Consider the following 18,136-nt stretch of genomic DNA (forward strand, 5'->3'; position numbering starts at 1 on the left):
TCCCTTACCATCTCTTTGGCTATGATTCTCCCTTTGTCACAGTCTCCATCTTTTGCAACAATTTCCCCATTTCACCTTTCACTACCCTTTCACTTCCTCTTCTCTTTACCTGCTGTGTCTCTGAACCTACTGGAGCTCTCTATTGATTGATTTCCAAAAAATGGATTCAAACCCAATCTCACAATTCTCTTGTTCCCCCCCTCCCCATCAGGTTTTCATCAGCATTATACTTTAAATGAACAAAGGATATTTAGTCTGGGGTAGAACTGAACCGTTACTGGGTAAATATAAACCAAAAAGCTAATCCTTCACAACTCTTTATTTGCCAGCAGATGGAAGAATTTTGGCCATGCTTTGGCCATAACAGACAGACAGGATACAAGGCTTGATTCTGTAAGGTGTCAAGTGCATTGGCTCAAATCCAGCAAATACTTAATACTTGCTTAACTTTAACCACCTGAACAGTTGCACTGACATCAATGAAAACATTCAGATGTTTAAAGTAGCATTCAGACTTAATGGCTTTTCTGGATCATGATGAGGGCATTCAGCACTTGCAGGATGGATACGACAGCAACTAGAACCCTGTAAGATGCATTCCATATAAGGGTGGTGACGAAATCCCTTTGTTAATTTGAAAATGCAAACTGTTAATACATGGACCATCTGTGCATGGAGCTGAGAGCCTGACCTTGGGACATGGTCTGATGGTTTTAGGCCTTGATTCAATATATCTCTTTGCTCAATCCACCTAATTTTTTTCAGGTGTTATAGCTACCGGACATACTGATAATGAAGCAAAGTTTAGGGATGATAGGGACTACACGGGTAGACATGATAGGGAATAACATTTGTGTCCATTCTCACATTTAATCTAATAGGTCCCATTTAATTTATAACCATGAAGAGCAATGACACTCTGGAACACCTTTCCAATAGGTCTTAGATGGAATCTGATTATTTTATGAAAAGGATTATGTGACATGTTTATAGGGATTGGTTTTAAGGGCCCAAGAGGTCCTACCTATCCTATGATCCTGATTATGGATGTGAGGTGGGCATAGGGGCTATAGAGACAGAGCTCTATTCATTTTCAGTCTCTGTTTGGTAGAGCCAGAACTTATTTATTTTCAGACTATGATACAAGTCCTATCTTTCTTTCCAGTATTTTTCCTAAGGGATACTTTGTTAGGTGGAGATCAGGGGAAAGATTATGCATTTTGGGGGCTACTTTGAAGAGTTTAATATAGTTTTTAGGACTTTGTTTTCCATTTTAGTTACCTGAGATCTGAACATGACCTGTGGGCCAGATCTGGTCCCTGGTGCCAGGTCAGCCAGCCCACAAGGCTCCAGAATTTGGTGGCAGGGTAGCAGAGGCAGACCCATAGGGAGCCCTGTAGGCTGGAAAGAATAGCCTACACACAGGAGTGGCATGGGGCCCCAGAGGTCCATTCCAGCATTCAGGGCCTGATCCGAGCACACAGGGGAGGTGTGGGACCCTGATCCTCCAATTCCAGTGTGCTGGGCTGGGGTGATGTGGGACCCTAGAGCCCAATCCCAGAATACAGGGCCTGATCTCAGCATTTGGGATTGTGTGGAGTTGGCATGAAAGCCTGTTCCTGGCACATGGGGGTGGTACAGGGTCCAGTCCTAGTGTACAAGGCTGAATCTGGCTCATGGACTGGCCTCATGTCAGTCATCTGACCCATGGGGCTTTGACAGGACTGTCTCTTCTGGAGTCCGTCTACTGGTGACCCTGCCCTCCTGTTATGGGCCACCCACCTGCCTTCTCTCCTGCCATGCCTTGATCTTAATTACTTAATGGATGTTAATTACCAGAAGTCTGCTCATTTATTTGCCCCGGTGCCGGGGGCACTATCTGTGGCTCCTTTTCCTCCCCTACACCACAGCCCAAGCCTTGCAGATGATACTGATGTGTTTTGATCTGGACCTTGTTGTAAGTTGGCCCTCCCCTCATCTTCCCTGGGCTTTCCATAGCCCTGTCTCACTCTGTCTTGCTCTGTGCCTTCCTGGTGCTCCACTGCCCACTCTCTGTGAGGCTTCTCACTGCCCTCTCTCTCTGGGTCTTCTCGCTGCCCCCCCTGTCTCTGGGGCTGGAGTTTCCATGCCACTGTAGGTCCCCTATTAGGCCTCCTCCAACCCCTAATAGCCTCACCCAAACCTCTGGTGGAACAGCAAAACACAAAACACAAGCCCCTGGGCTATAATAAAATTCCAAGCTGCCCGGCTAAAACATCATTCAATCCCTACCAGAGAATACTCCAACCCATAACAGCATCAGGAGCTGCTTGTGCAGTCTGGCCTCTCCCCTCTGCTTGCTCTGGCAGAGCTCCCTGCTTCTTTGGCTGCCGGCAGGGAACTGTTCTCCTGGCCTCAGGCCTGCGATTCATATGGGAGCCCGGCCCTGCCCCTTCTGGTCAGCTGACCAGGTGCAAGGTGTGGCCAATTCCCTCCTTAACCAGTCATCACAGCAACCGGCACCTGGGTTCCTGCCTCTGCTTTCAGAGTAGCAGGCACCTTAGTGTCCTGCTATACACCTTCCCCCGTTAAGGCCCTCACTCACCTGGGTGGGTCCTCACATTTTGCAGGTATAGCCTTGGTCCTGGGCTTCTCTCAGCCTTTCTTCAGTCACTCAGTAACTCGGGAGGTGGAGGTTTTCAGGCACCTCCTACTTGCCTTTTCCCCAAGGTTGCACCATGTGGGATTTTGTGGGAGTTACCTTGCCACAGGTAATCTCCCCCCACATTAGCCAGTCTTGGTAGAGTGCTACTTAGGCCTGTCTTTTCTCTATGCTTTGAAATGATCGTTAGGATGGCTCCAGGCATGGCATATCCTTCTGACCAAGACAGCAGGCATATTACCGTAGTTGTTGGGAGTCCATCTCTCTGCCACCCCTCTGTCCTTCTCCGCCATCTGTAAGACCTTGAACTTCCTTCTCCTGTAGCCTGACTGGCTGGCCCTGCCTGGAAGGTTCCAGACTTGGAGGGGTCACCCTGCCTCTTAGTAACAAGGTTAGGGTTCCTTCTTACCCACCCCACTCTCTTCTCTCTCATCCAGAATCCCTTTGTTTCTCCTAGCCCCTCTTCTTCCTTGTATTGTCTCGAGAAGAAATTGGCATTTATATTCTGGGTTCCAGGGTGATGCTTTAACTCAAAGCAATATGGTTGCAGACTAAAGGCCCATCTCATCAGTCTTGCGTTGTCCGTTTTCATGCTCTGCAACCAGCGTAGGGGTGCGTGATTGGTGATCAGCATGAACCACCGCCCTAACACATAATATTGGAGTGTTTCAATAGCCCACTTAATTGCCAAACACTCCTTCTCTAGCGTGGCATAAGTCCGTTCTGGTGGGTGTAATTTCCTACTTATGTAGGTTATAGGGTGCTCTTCTCCTCTTTCTCTCTGAGCCAATACTGCTCTGATAGCCACATTTGATGCATTGGTCTGCACCAGGAAAGGTTTATTAAAATCCAGTATATAGGAGTGGTTGTAAGCATAGTGCATCCTTCACCACTCGGAACGCCTTCACCTCACTTTGGTTGGAGCCCTGCTTTTATCATCTCCATCAAAGGTACTACTAAATCTGCAAAGTGAGGTAAAAACTTTCTATAATAACTGGCTAGCCCCAAAAAAGCCCTCACTTGTTTTTTAACTATGAGGTGCTTGATATGTTCGCAACGCCTCCACTTTGCTCAACAAAGGTCTCACCTTCCGGCTTCCTACTAGGAACCCCAGGTATTGTGTTTCCTTTTTTTCTATTGTACATTTCTTTGGATTGGCTGTCAGCCCGCCCCTTCTCAAGTCTTGCACAACTGCTCTCAGTGCAGTGAGGTGTTCAGCTCAGTTCTCAGTCTATATAATAATATCATCACTGTATGGCCACGGTGTAACCCCCATGGGGAACCAAAACTCTGTCCATTAACCACTGAAACATAGCCGCAGCTCCATGTAACCTGAACGGCATGCGTTGGAACTAGAAGAGACCCCATGGGGTGGTGAATGCTGTCTTTTCTTGATTTTTGGGCACTACTGGGAACCTGCTAGTAACCTTTTGTCAGATCTAAAGTGGAAATGTAGCAAGCTTGTCCAATGTTTTCCACCAGTTTGTCCACTCTCGGCATCGGATAGGCATCAAACTTAGCCACTGCGTTCACCTTCCAGAAATCGATACAGAGACAGATTTTTCCATCAGGTTTAGGTACTGCTATGATGGGGCTCCGCCAGTATTCACATATGATACCTTTCTGTAGCATCATTGCAATCTCTGTTTTTATCTGGCTTTGAAGTTGCTGGGGAATCTGTGTCCAGTTCTCATGGATCACCTGGCCCAGAGGAGTCTTTATCTGGTGTACCACACCCTGAGCTTCCCCAGGGGCTCCCTGGAACACATCTCTATATTCCTTGACTAGCTTAGCAGCCTGTCTTCTCTGTTCTTCCGACAGTCACGGGGTCAATTCTATGTCACCTGGTCCACTTCCCTCTGTTAACGTGCGTCCCAATTCTAATTCCTCGGGATGAGAGGCTAAGTACATACACTCCCTGTCTTCCCACTTCTTCAACATGTTAACATGGTATACCTGCTTCTTTTTCTGCTTATCTGTCTGGTACACCTCATAGTCCATGGGCCCCACTTGGCGTATGATTTCATAGGGTCCCTGTCACCGGGCAAATAACTTACTTTCACTGCCTGGCAATAGCACCAACACACAGTCCGCCACGTCAAACTTCCTTTCCCGGGTGCCTCGGTTGTAATGTCTCACTTGTCATTGCTGGGCTTCTCTGAGATTTCCTAAAACCATGTTCCCAGCTGCTTCAAGGCGTTCCTGCAGTTGGATCACATATTGGATGATGTTCTGGCCTTTACTCTGCTGTTCTTCCCATCTCTCTTTAATCAGATCCAGGATTCCCCTTGGTTGCCGGCCGTATAATTCAAAGGGTGAAAACCCAGTTGAGGCCTGGGGTGCCTCTCTTACAGCAAACAATAACAATAATCCCCAAAGCTTTACTCACTCCCTTGAACATGCGTGACATAAAATTCATTCCCTGATTGGTCAGTAGTTCTTTAGGGAGTCCTACTTGGGAGAATATCTTCAAAAGTTCATTCACCACCTTTGGCGTGGACACTGTCCACATTGGCACAGCTTCTGGGTACCGGGTTGCATAATCCAGTAAAACTAGTATGTACTGGTTTTTGGTGCTACTTCGGGGAAGTGGCCCCACAATGTCAACCGCCACCCTCTCAAAGGGAACCTCGACCAGAGGCATTGGAATTAAAAGAGCTTTTGGGGGGTGCCTCGGGTTCACTTTCTGGCACACGGGACATGAAGCACAATACCTCTTCATGTCCTACAACAATCCTGGCCAAAAAAATCTTACCCAAATGCGTACTTCAGTTTTGTCCCGGCCCAAATGTCCACCCATAGGGAGCTCATGAGCCACCTTCAATAAGGCCCGTTGATATTACTGAGGTACCAACTGTACGACCCTCTCCTCCTTCAGGCTTCCCTTGCTTGATTCAGTATAGGAGGTCATTTCTTAATGACCTTGGGGTTGTCTTCATCAGCTCCGGTCTCAATATCTTGCTATTTCATTGGGCTAGGTGTTTCTGCAACGTCCACCAAAAATCTGTCTCCCGACTCTGCTGCAACTGGAAATCTTCGTCTTCCCACAAATGGGTGACATCCACCCCTTGTTCAGCCTCTTGTTCGGAGGGAGATTGTTCGGTTTCACCTGTGATCCAGTAGGCCTTGTACTGTTTGATGTAGCTGATCCAAAACTTGTTGCCATGACTCTGGGTCTGGGATTAGCATCTGTTCTCGTATCTCTCTTCCCATGGACACAAGGGTTCTTTTCTTCATACCAGCAAACCAGTGTCCTATGATGCATACTGCTGTATAAAACTTTCCCAGCCAATTGTGATAGGAGTGTCTCTTCTCGAGTCCGTCTATCAGTGACCCCACCCTCCTGTTATGGGCCAACCACCTGCCTTCTTTCCTGCCATGCCTTCTTAATTAATTAATGGATGTTAATTAGCGGAAGGCTGCCCATTTATTTGCCCCAGTGCCAGGGGATGGTATCTGAGGCTCCTTTTCCTCACCTACACCGAAGCCCAAGCCTCGCAGATGATACTGACGTGGTTTAATCTGGACCTTGTTGTAATTTGGCCCTCCCCTTGTCTTCCCTGGGTTTTCCACAGCCCTGTCTCTCTCTGTCTACACCTTCTTGGTGCTCCATTGCCCACTCTCTGTGAGCCTTCTCACCGTCCTCTCTTTCTGGGGCTTCTCGCTGGCCCCTCTCTCTGGGGCTGGGGTTCCCACGCCGCCGTGGGTCCCCTATGAGGCCTCCTCCAATCCCAAATAGCCTCACTTAAATCTCCGGCGAAAAAGCAAAACACAAACCCCTGGGCTATAACAAAACTCCAAGTCGCCCAGCTAAAACACCATTCAATCCCTACTCCATCCCATAACAGCATCAGGAGCTGCTTGTGCAGTCTGGCCTCTCCCCTCTGCTTCCTCTGGCAGAGCTCCCTTCCTCCTTGGCTGCCAGCAGGGAACTGTTCTCCTGGCCTCAGGCCTGCGATTCATATGGGAGCCTGGCCCTGCCCCTTCCAGTCAGCCGACCAGGTGCAAGGTGCAGCCAATTCCCTCCTTAACCGGTCATCATGGCAACCGGCACCTGGGTTCCTGTCTCTGCTCTCAGAGTAGCAGGCACCTTAGTGCCCTGCTACAGGGGCCAAAAGGTAGAGCTAACTCATCTATACTTATTTTGCAGGAATTTACGTGCAGCATAAAGAATTCTGAAATCACTAATAACATCTTGTTACCTGCTAAAGTGACAGCGATGGAGACAGAATCAGATCCCAAGGCATTGGATGCATTACAAGTGTAGAAACCCACATCAGCTTCCACTGGGGCTAGAATCTGCAAGGAGTCATCAGGCTGAAGGAGTATCCTGGACAAAAGAGAAACAGAGGAGCAAAAGTCTCTTAGCTAGGCTATGATTTTAGAGTTTCTTTTAAATGTATGTAGAATAACAGGTCATTTCTTACACTTTGGGCATTTGGAATTTAAGTAAATGAGGAAGTAAATGATGAAATGCAGGGTCAAATACCTTATGCAGCCACCATGGATTGCAATTACTTGCACATTAATTTTATTTTCAAGCCTATTGGTATACGTTGCACGTGAAGCAGGACGAATGTTTCAAGTTAAGATGCAAGCCTAAAATTTGGGAGGCACTGGTCTCTGTTTTGCCACAGACTTCTCATGTGACCTTGCTCAAAATCACTCAGCCCCTCTGTATTGAGGTTTCCCAAACATAAAATAGGGATAATACCATTGACTAATGCTTAGGTATGTTATGAGAATAAATGCATCAGAAATATGAGAGTTGCTCAGATACTATGGTAATAGAGGCCATAAAAGTACCTACATTCATTAGTCATATATTATAGGGTAGGGTAGATCAGTTCAATACAGGAGGAATGGCATGTGAGAATAGCTTGCTAAACCTACCCTTATGGACTTTAGAATAATAAAGTAGGAAAATCCTTTTTAATATATTTGTCTTGGACAGTGCATCTTGTGACCCCACTCTCTCCCACCTCCAAAGGGAAATCCACAGCAGATTATGGCACTATGAATAGTTTTAAAATGGAGAATAGGTAAATATCTCTTATTTTAAAGCAAAACCAGCCGATCACTGAGCAGCAAGTTACAATTCCTTGCAATGTTCTAGCTAAGCAAAGCTTGAATGGTACCAGTCCTTGAGCAACCTAGTTCATAGGCAGAGAAGGACTGTAAGTTTATGGCCTTTGTTAGTAATGTCCACAAATACTTCATAACATTTATGGGTCCTTCTTTATGATTCACATTTCAGAATAATTGCAGGAGAGGCTACAAATGATTTTCTCCATCTTCTAAAGACAGCACACTGTGCAGGAGTACAGGTTTTTATTCAGTCAAACATTAGTGACATCATATGTTTGCTCTTTTGACCTATTTCAGAAAACTGATGGAAAGTGGAGATAGTTAAGAGGCTCTCACCTTTGTTAAACTGATACAACCACTGCACTTAAAAAAAAAAAAGTTTTCAGGGAAATTATGTATTCCAGCTGGGTAGCTGCATTCCTCATGTCAGGGGCAGGAAGTAATTCTCATATAGGCTATAGCTTTCCAAAAGTAACAACTTTTATAATTAACTATTGCTGGCATTACAGTAATGATGCAAGGCTGTGACCAGAGGCATAACTGAGTACTGTGCCCCAAGAAATACTGTGCCTGCCCCCACTATTTCCTTGCACCCCCTGCCTTCCCTGCTCCTCACCTCCCTGAACTGTCCGTAAAGTGGCTCTGGCCCTGGTGCCAGCAGCAGGGAGGGAAGAGCAGCAGCAGTGGCTGGAGGTTCACTGCTGCCAAAGGCAGCTCTAGGGGGTGTGGCAGTGTGTCACAGCTCCCTTCTGCTGTGTGCCGCATGCACAATGAACTTTCTGAACTCACTGACATGTCAGTGCAGCTCCTGCTGGCAGTTCTGCATGTGCTGTGAGCTCTCTCAGCTCATCAGCTGGTCAGTGCAGGATCTGGCTGGAGATGCTGCTTTCATGCAGTTCTGGCACCTTGGAGGTGAGCACCATAGCTGTTTACCCCTCTCCTCCTTCTGCCCCCACCCTGAATTCAGCATGAGGGGAAAGGAGGAGAAAAGGCAGAGACCTTCATGAAAATGGGCTCAGCATTGCAGCCTCTGTTTGTTTTCTTACCCCCTGCTGCTGAATTTGGGGAGGAGGAGGGAGAGGAAGGGTAAACAGTAGCAGTACTCATTTCCTCAGATCCAAAACTGTGAGAAAGCAAGGACTCTGGCCAGATCTCACACTGAACAGCTGGTGAGCTCAGAGAGCTCACTGGCATCCATCATCACAGATAGGGATACAGTCACACCCCCTTTGGTATGTTTCACATGTACACTGACCTCTCTTCCCTCTAACCATGATCCTGGATCCACCCATAACAGCTTCTGGGGGAAATATCACTCCTTTCTGACTGTCAACATGCATGTTGTGTGGCTAAAAACCCCACTGGTTTTCAGCTATAAAAACAAGATGACATCCCCCTCTGGTGCTGTGCCACTTCCCTACCTTCCCTAATGTCAGGGCCAGAGCTACTGAAGGTAAGATGTGAGGATGCTGGGGTGAGGTTGGAAGGGAAGGACAGAAGGACAAGTTCCCCTAGCTCTGTTCCAGCACCTCCCTCCCATAGGCAGCAGACAGGACTCATGCCCTGCTCACCTACTCACGATCATGCTACTGCCCACAGCTGCATTTGAGGCTTTTGTGAGGCATTTTACAAATCCAAACGGAGAGACAGTTCCTAGTATAAAGAGCTCATATTCTTAACAGATGAAGTGAGACATCATTATTATCAACTGCAAGTGTACAAAACATCAATAATTACTTACCTTCTTTCCCCCTCCCCCCTTCACCATAATCTTAAGTTAAAATCATAAGGTTTTAAAACAAGTGAGTTCTTTCCCCCTTCTTTTTTTCAAGCAATTTGTAAGCCATTCTCTGAAAATAGGAGGGTTAGAACCTGCCTGTTCATTTATAATGAAAAATGAGATTCTCTCTCAGTCTGGAGACCAGCGCTTTAAGAGAAAAGCATCTAATATCAGAAGAGTAATGAAAAATCGTAAGAGCTATTATGCCTGGACACAGAGAAATGCAGCAAGTGGCCATCACCACCCAGCTGGGACTACAATTCAGGTCACCAGACTCTTGGTTTGCTCACCAAGACTGTGCATCCATTGGACAAACTTAGAGCCTAATTGGGCTTTCACTCAAACTAGTTTTACATCAATAACTCAGCTGACTCCAGATTTACACCTACCTGCATACTTTAAAGCAGAATATGATCCTCAGAGTTTAATCAATACTTCTGTGGCCAAGTGCCAAACTAGATATATCCTTTTATGCTAGGAATATATAACCTATCTTCATTCATTCTTCGTAAAAATGATGTAAAATTGTCAAAACTTATTGACATATGTGCTTTTCTCACCAGCAACTTTTAGCAGCTATTCTGTATAAAGCCCTTAGCCAGGATAGTGACTGAAAGAGACAAGGGTGAAGGTGGGGGAATGAAAAGAAAGGTAGAAGAAAAAAGTCTATCCAAGATATATGGTCTTAAGCCCTGAGTTGATGAGATTTTTTCCCCTCTGAATGAAACTTCTGTCTTATGGACCATGAGGCTAGAGATATAGGATAGCAACACTAAAACAAACCAGGTTAAGGCCACCGAGTGAAATCTATCTGGAAACAAAAGAGAGGAGTTAGATTTCCTCTAAGCCATTAAAATAATCATAATTATTATCATTACTACTATTATTATTACTTTTATAATAATTATCATTACTATTACTATCATCATCAACAGTCAACATCATCATATTCAATTTGTGCAACCAAGTCTTGGAATTGCTTAGGGAAATGTACATTTACAAACAAAAATGCTACCTGTTTTTAAACTGCAGACTTGCACATATAGCAAAAAAAATAAAAATAAAAATTGAGAAGTTTGTCCTTCAGTATTAAAGTCTGTCTTTTCTTAAAGCTTAGCAAGCTAAAAGGGCAAATTTACATTCAGCCACTAAGACTGCATCAGAAACCAGTAAATTTCTTGGCATATAAGTCTACACTTGCTTACAAATCAGTGTCCCTGCATGCACATTTAGCCATTAGATGCCTGTTGGTTCAATCTGCACATGAAAGGGACTTTTTTCATGGACAACTTTGACATTTTCTTCCAAAATATTACACAAACGCACAGAGCCCTGGGCCCTTATATACATACATAAACTAGATTAGATACATAGTTCCATCCATTCAACGATTAAATTAATATAGCAGAAGCAAACACATAAAAACAAAACAAAGCAAAACAGAACAACAACAAAACAGACACTGACTTATTAGAAAATGTTCTTATCTCTACTTGGGCCGGGAAACATTCCTTTAATTTAGTATGTTCCATTTTTAGCAACAGTTGCTTAATATTACATGTTTTAAAACATAAAGGGGCCAAATCCTCATCTGTTATCCATTGACTTGATTGGTATTATGAAGCTATGTTGATTTAAATCAGCTGAGGATCCAATGCAAATACTTTCAGGTGCATGGAAAGTCCAACTAAGCTCAACTCACGTGTCTTTAAAATAAATCTGATTTTCCTATGTCTCTCCCTTTTCTCCAGAAACAAATCTATATTTCTCTTAAATCCATTAATCCTTTTTTTTTTAGTTACTTTCCTTGGGAACTTATCCCATGTTATTGCCCTCTGCATGAGCTATTCTGCCCAAGATTCCCATTTACTTCGAGTTTCCTACTTGTGTTAGGTTTCTGAACAACTTATCAGATGCGGCAATCCCTTTCATCACCTCTACTAGTTCAAAAATCTAATTTTTGCAACAAATATACCCCCGCTTCCTCTAATTAGTCTAATCTTGGTTGTACTACGCTCCATAGGCAGCAAGACAATATATTTTACATGACACAGTCCAGTGACTAGTTCAAATGGCATCTGACAAGTGACTGATGTAGAAGCTGCAGGTAGTGTGATTCTGCTTGTTTAGTGATTGCCATACATAGACGCTTCTTAAAGAATTGTCTTATTATCAGGTTCTCATATTCAAAATATTTCAAACACAAGAAATGATATAATACTTAGATACTTACAAGATATGTTTAGGTTGAGTAAACAAGAAACACTATTGATTTGGGTTTGTTTTTTTTAGCCTGTGCTGTCTCTCACAAAAAGAGCATACAAACCAACACTCAAGAGAAATCAGAACTTGTGGTAGAGGTGATATCTTTTATTCAACCAAAAGCTCAAGAGATATACTTATTCAGTGGAATACACCATGGAGCCTCTGGATAGTTACAGGCTGACTGAGAGGTGCTTGGGGTTAGATAATAGCCACCAGTTCAAAACTGACCAGTGTGTCCAAAAGCTACTGATATTATTCATGTCTATATGTTAAATGACAAGAGTGTGCTCAGTGCTGTGCAAGGCACCGAATACTGAGCCTTGACACAGGATCTTATGATTCAATACACAAACCAAACAGCAAAAGAATGTGAGGATCACCAGTCAAGAGTCTCCTTTTTCAGTGCCCCTGTAGATGAGGCAAGCAGTACATACACTCTTCCTCCTTTCCTATTAAAGTGAGGTTAGTTGGCAAATTAACTCTCTCTTCTTGGTGTGGTTGGCAGAAAATGAAAGTGAGAGACAGCAGAAACTCAGGCACACCCACTGGTTACTCTTGGGCTATTTTATAACTCCTAGTGCTCCAGTAGGAGACAACTTTACTTCTGCTTTCATTTACACAGCCAACTGGCAGCCAGCAAGTGGGTCTTGAGTCAAGAAATGAACACTATTGTAAAGCACCCATCATCATACCAGTCACCATGACTTTTAAATATGCTGTGCTCAGTCAGCTGATATTAATTTTGAAGTTATTGATGCTCAGCATGCCTGAAAATCTGGTTACTGCTGATTAGCTTTTCCCCCCACACCACTAGGAGGAAGAGAGATGGCAGAGAAAGGCTGAGCAATGCCTAATCCCCCGAGGCAGGGCTGCTAAAGTACAATGGACTACTAGATAAATTGTGTGTCCCTACGTTGAGTTCTGATAGCAAATTTGAGCATATAATAGTAATCTGTTGTCTAATTAGCCAGAAATATAACACGTCATTTGATGCTATGTCAGCCAAATTGGACTTAATGCAAGGTTGCAACATACAATGCAATAAATACAGCCTCCAAAATTTCCAAAATCCTTGTTCTTTACCAACAAAACAGTAAAACATATGTTGCTAAAACATAGTTGCTTACACGGGACAGAATATATATACACTTTTTTACATGGGTTTAATATGCAGCATAAACCACAGATGGACTTCGCGTAAACTACACTTTCTTTAAATCATGCCACAAAAAAAATCACACTAGTTTCAAACAGAAAAATCACTTGATGGCATATTTACAACAGGATGTAACCACTGGCAATGGAAATCTGTGCATGAAATGTTTTGGGTGCCAGGATGATATTTTCACAGGACTATATCCAACCAAATATATGCCACAGCCCAAGTCTTGATTAAGACTGCATGTGGTTTCCACAAGAGACACACTCTTGCTCTTAAAACAAAAAAAAAAACAGGTTTTGGGTTTTGTTTGTTTGTTTTTGGAAAACCTAGCAATCTTTCTGCCAGGAAGACAAAAGAACAGACCCAGAAAAAGCACTGGTGAAAGGGCAATGACACTGCAAGTGGCAGTAAATTACAGCAACTGTTGAGACTGCACAAGTTTCAACCAGAGAAGCGAGAAAGGAGCAAGCAAACTAAATGTATATCTCAACCTGAAGGACAAACTGCACCTATGATAAATCAAGAATTCACTATATGTTCCACAGTGACAGTACCTGAAATTAATTTTAGCTTTGAGAGTCAAATCCATGTTTCTTCTCATTTCCCAGACTGACCCTGGTAAACAGATTTAGATGTTTAACCTCAGGCCTATAATTTATGTAGAAGGAATCTGGCAGCAGATTCTTGGACTTTTGGATTGAACAACATCAGCTAATATAGCTGCCTCCAAGCACATCATCACCTATCCTTACGTAGCACAGTCTCACAAAAAAAGAGTAAGCTATAAAATCCTGAATGTATACAAGACAGAAGTATGCTATCAACAGATAGTTGAACACATAACTAGCATATAAAAGTGTGTGTGCATGCGTGTGTGCGTGCGTGCGCATGCACATGCATGTGAGTGCATGTGTAAATAATGGTCATTATGTTCTAGTCTTTCATAATACTCTGAGGAATTTGTTGTAAATTGAAGGGTCAGCCTAAGGGTTTGTGTGTGTATATTTCTTCCTATTTAGGAAATAATCCAAGATAAGAGACAGCATTCTTTTTACAATTACATATTTGTGACATTTTAAATAAAAAAAAATACTTTTTTTAAAGCAACACTTCCAAATGTGGAGGGGCTAACTAAAAATACAGCTTTTTCAAACTCTTCTTTTTCCCAACCATCTTTTCACATAAATTGTTCCCTAGTGAAAATGCCATGGAAAAAAAACTCAACTACAACAAACAAAAAACCTGACCCCAACTCAGTTCTAAAAGAATGAATGATGGCTAGCACTGAAGCCCAATCTGCTTCTATCAGTCAGCCACAAAACAACACTAATACCACCTGCATAAAATTCTACGTATCAGAGAAATAGTTTATTTGAAGGATGCCAAATCACCCAAGGTTAAAGGCCATACACAGTGAGTGCATCTGCACGAGATGCTACTTCACAGTTGTTACTGTGCATTTATTTAGTACCTGTATTAGCAAGTACTAAATAAGTGCACAGTTACTGTACATATGCTGTACTAATACAAGTACTAAATAAATGCACAGTAATGGGAGTTACTGTGCAGTAGGGCTGGTGAATGTCTTTTAGGTGATGCTACTGCACAGTAGCCTAATAACACTGTGCCGTAGTGTATTAGCACTGTCTGTGCCGAGATGTGCTACCACATAGTATTTTTTGGCTACTGCACAGTCAGTCTTTTATGTAGATGTGCCCACTAAGTATAAAAGCACTCCAGCAATTAGAAAATTAACACCCGAGCTTTGGATGGTATTTTTTCTTTCACATGTTCTCAGGCAACACCTATGGATATATCACTTCATTTTAAATGTTGATGTATATGCCGGAATACATCAAGTCAGAGCAGAAGGTTAAGACCCTGGAGCATTGTGTTGGGCTAATGACAATGATGGTTGAATAGAGCTGTCAAACACGGTTCTGCCACATTAGACATAAATGTGACTGACAACCATTTTCAAACACAGTAGTGGTCAAATAAGACTGGTTCTCCAGTACAGACCAGGAGTTTTTGAGAATAGCCAGGTAGGTGAAACCATGTTTAAGATCAAGACTGTCTTCCTCCTATGGTTTGACAGTTTCTAAACTTTATTATAATAAAAATGGGCAACTGGTGATTGTAAGAAACTATATTGCAACCACATTGTAAGCCAGTTGCACACAACCCCTAGGTATGGAAAGCATCTAAGGCCTGTACTCTGCAAATCTAGCCACAGTTAGAACACAGTTACAAAGGTAGTACTATTTTGGAGTGGAGACTAGGCCTTCATCAGTAATTACATAATCCACTTCTAAAAATGGTACTCCATCATCTTTTTTTTTTAATACAGGTAATACTCCAACCCTTTGAAAATGCATATCAAGAGTAAAGTGACTTGTTAACATACACGCAGTCCTCGACTTACAATGTTTCGAGTTACAACATTTCGCACTTACAGCGTTTATAAATTGACACCCCGTTTCAACTTTATGACATCAGTTTTGATTTTACAATGCTTGATCTGATGTGATGTCATGCCAGCAAACAAATTCGAGACCTGCATGTATATCTAAATATGAAAAGGGCCTAAACCAAGAGCTCTGAGACCTCTGACCTGCTCTAGACATCTTAACTGGTTAACTGGACCTAAAGATGACAATTTAGTAATTCTTTCACTGTTGATGATAGTAGCTGAAATATCCAGGAAATGTGTTTACTCACAAACCTAAGTTATACCCTGTACCTGTATAGCCAAGGAAGTTAAAAATGTTAACATAAACAACTCAGAGTACTGTACTGATTTTAGTAATCATTTACATAATTAACTAGATGAAACCCCCTATTTTAATTTACATAAATCTACCGCAGAATCCCTCATCCACCAGACCAGATTGCTGAGAATCCAGAGACTTGCTGCAGAATTAAAACGTAGCTTGTTGCTATGTACAAGCAGACCTTGTTTTTTCCATGCTATGCAACCTAGCTATAGTTCTATTTGTCACATAAAGAGGCAATAATAAAAGGGCAGAACTGAATGCATTTGGTGCTTACAGCTAAAATAACTTCTTTTACCTATTATTGTATTTCACCTCCACTCCATTCTTAGCCCAGCTTATCATAGGCTTTGGGTTTCCAATGGCTTCACAGTGAAGTAGTACACTCAGTGTCCCACTAGCTAAGACTACCGTTTGTCCCAAATGGGTAACAACTTCTGAGGCTGAGAGTTGCTGTGCTGCTGAAATCTTCCTGAGGATAGCAGGCTTTCGACGGGGCCTTTGTAAGCCATTTGCTAGCTCTATAGATGTGGATAAGTGTGCTTCAGCAGATGATGTTCTCAAGGAGCTGGTGAATCCAGAAACGTGTTTGTGGAAAGGGTATGCTACTGAAGCTAAATTGATTCTTCTGCCCTGTGCTTTGAATATAGAATCCTGATATTCCAAATGGCTCTTGAAAATGTCACGGGCCAGGTGCACAATGAGTTGTTTTGTGTAGACATCCTTAAGTTCTTCAGGCAGCTGAGACAAATTCCTGATGATATCGTCCAAGATTTTCTGCTCAGCAACCATGGTAAATGGAAGGCTGTATTCCTGACTCTGGTCCTCTTCCGAAGAAGCATTTCTCTCTGTAGAGTCCTGAGTTTCCCACATCTCCAGGTTTTCCCCAGGCCAAGCTCTCTGCTCCAGGAGCTTTGAGATAAGCTCATCGTATTGGCTACTCACTTCAGTAAGATGCCCTCGTTTTTCGACCTTGCTTCCATTAAAGATAATTCCATTCTGATGTTTCTCTTGCATATGTAAGGCTTCGTTTATATTGGCTTTCCTCATGGCTTCTTCTTCCCTGATCCCAGATGGTGGGGTGATGAGTCTGTTGTTGCCTCCAATTAGTTTAATCACAAAATGTTCCTGTGCTGGCCCTGCCGTGCAAATGTAGGTTCCAGCATCTGAAGGCTTCAAACGGTGGATTTTCATGTACCCATAAGGTGCAACAGTAACATGAACAGAGCTGATGAGTCGTTTGTTGTCCTTTTCCCAGGTGATCATTGATTTACGGAACCTTCTCACTGGACACCGGAGGACAACACAGGTTTTGAGCAGCAAGTAGGCATAGCCACCCACAATAAAGTGAAGTTTTTTCTGTTTCCTTGTCTGGACGTAAACTTTCTTCACAGCCACAATATGAGGGCTTTGCTTCTGAGCTGGCCTGTTGTGCCCTAAAATATAATTAACATTATTAGTATGTGGTGCTATTAAGCAAAACAAGCAGCTTGCTTTGCCACAGGCAATAATTTCACCTATTACGTTTTATGGGAGTAACTGGTGACCAGCTGCTGAACATTAAGTTAGCACTGTCAAAATGCAAGAAATAACAAGGTGCTATTTAGCAACACAAATGTCATTCTGCTGAGGTTAGAAGTGGAAGCCCAAGTGCCAGGGATAGGAGTGTTGAAGATGGGAGGAAATTCTGGGGAAAATTCAGTTCCTGTTGTTAAAGTATTTACATGAAGAATGTAGCTTAATACACACAGAGAAAAGTCAAAGAAAAGGAGAGTTCCCCTTGTTAAATGTTTACCACTCAAAATCTGTAAGGCACCACAACATTAGAGCTTAAGGCAGTGAGGAGGAGTTACAACCTCAGAGATTAATATTAAACAGAACAAATCTGTTTGGAGAAGAGTTAAAACTCTAGGGTGGATAATATTAGACTTCATTAGTTATGTGGAAGCTTCCAGATTTCTGTCCAGACAACTGAACAAAAAAAGACTTTCTTCCCTGGGAAGCACAGAGGAAAGCTGGGAACGTATATTATTGGTAATGACTGTCTTGAATCATAGTATTTTGTTCTGAGCATTCAAAACCTCTGCTTCTCCTCTCCACCCCACCCAAAGAAGGATCGGGATCTGCAGTTCTGGTTCAGCCCATTGCAGAGTTAGTGCCAGATTCAGTTTTACTCTTCCCTTTGCCAGACTGTCATGCTAGCAAACTGCCTAATGTCATCCCTAAGGGTTTCCATGAATGAGGAAGCAGCTTTAATTACTGCCATGAGAAAGCCCTCTGACTCTGCTGAGGGCACATGCTGAATGACTACTGTGGATGTAGTCTTTCTGGACTTCCGGAAGGCTTTCAACACTGTCTCTCACCCTGTCCTCATCAAAAAGCTGGGAGACTGTGGTGTCGATGCCCACACGGTCAAATGGGTAGCC

At 43.2% G+C, this 18,136-nt stretch overlaps 1 protein-coding gene across 10 annotated transcripts in view; it reads right to left on the minus strand.

Moving 5' to 3' along the window:
- ADAMTSL1 (ADAMTS like 1) overlaps positions 1 to 18,136 on the minus strand; it is a 639,880-nt gene that overhangs the window by 44,477 nt on the left and 577,267 nt on the right. For all 10 annotated transcript variants that reach the window (XR_002104654.1, XM_019554877.1, XM_019554882.1 and 7 more), the window contains 2 exons: positions 16,009 to 17,146; positions 6,844 to 6,971 (listed from right to left, as the gene is read on the minus strand). Coding sequence is in view for 9 of the 10 variants with exons in the window: in XM_019554877.1 (XP_019410422.1) it covers positions 6,844 to 6,971; positions 16,009 to 17,146 (1,266 nt within the window). In the remaining variant the exon portion in view is untranslated. The remainder of the gene's footprint in view (positions 1 to 6,843; positions 6,972 to 16,008; positions 17,147 to 18,136) is intronic.

The sequence above is a fragment of the Crocodylus porosus genome, unplaced genomic scaffold, assembly GCF_001723895.1.
Source record: "Crocodylus porosus isolate Cpor-Errol unplaced genomic scaffold, CroPor_comp1, whole genome shotgun sequence".
Lineage (NCBI taxonomy): Eukaryota > Metazoa > Chordata > Crocodylia > Crocodylidae > Crocodylus > Crocodylus porosus.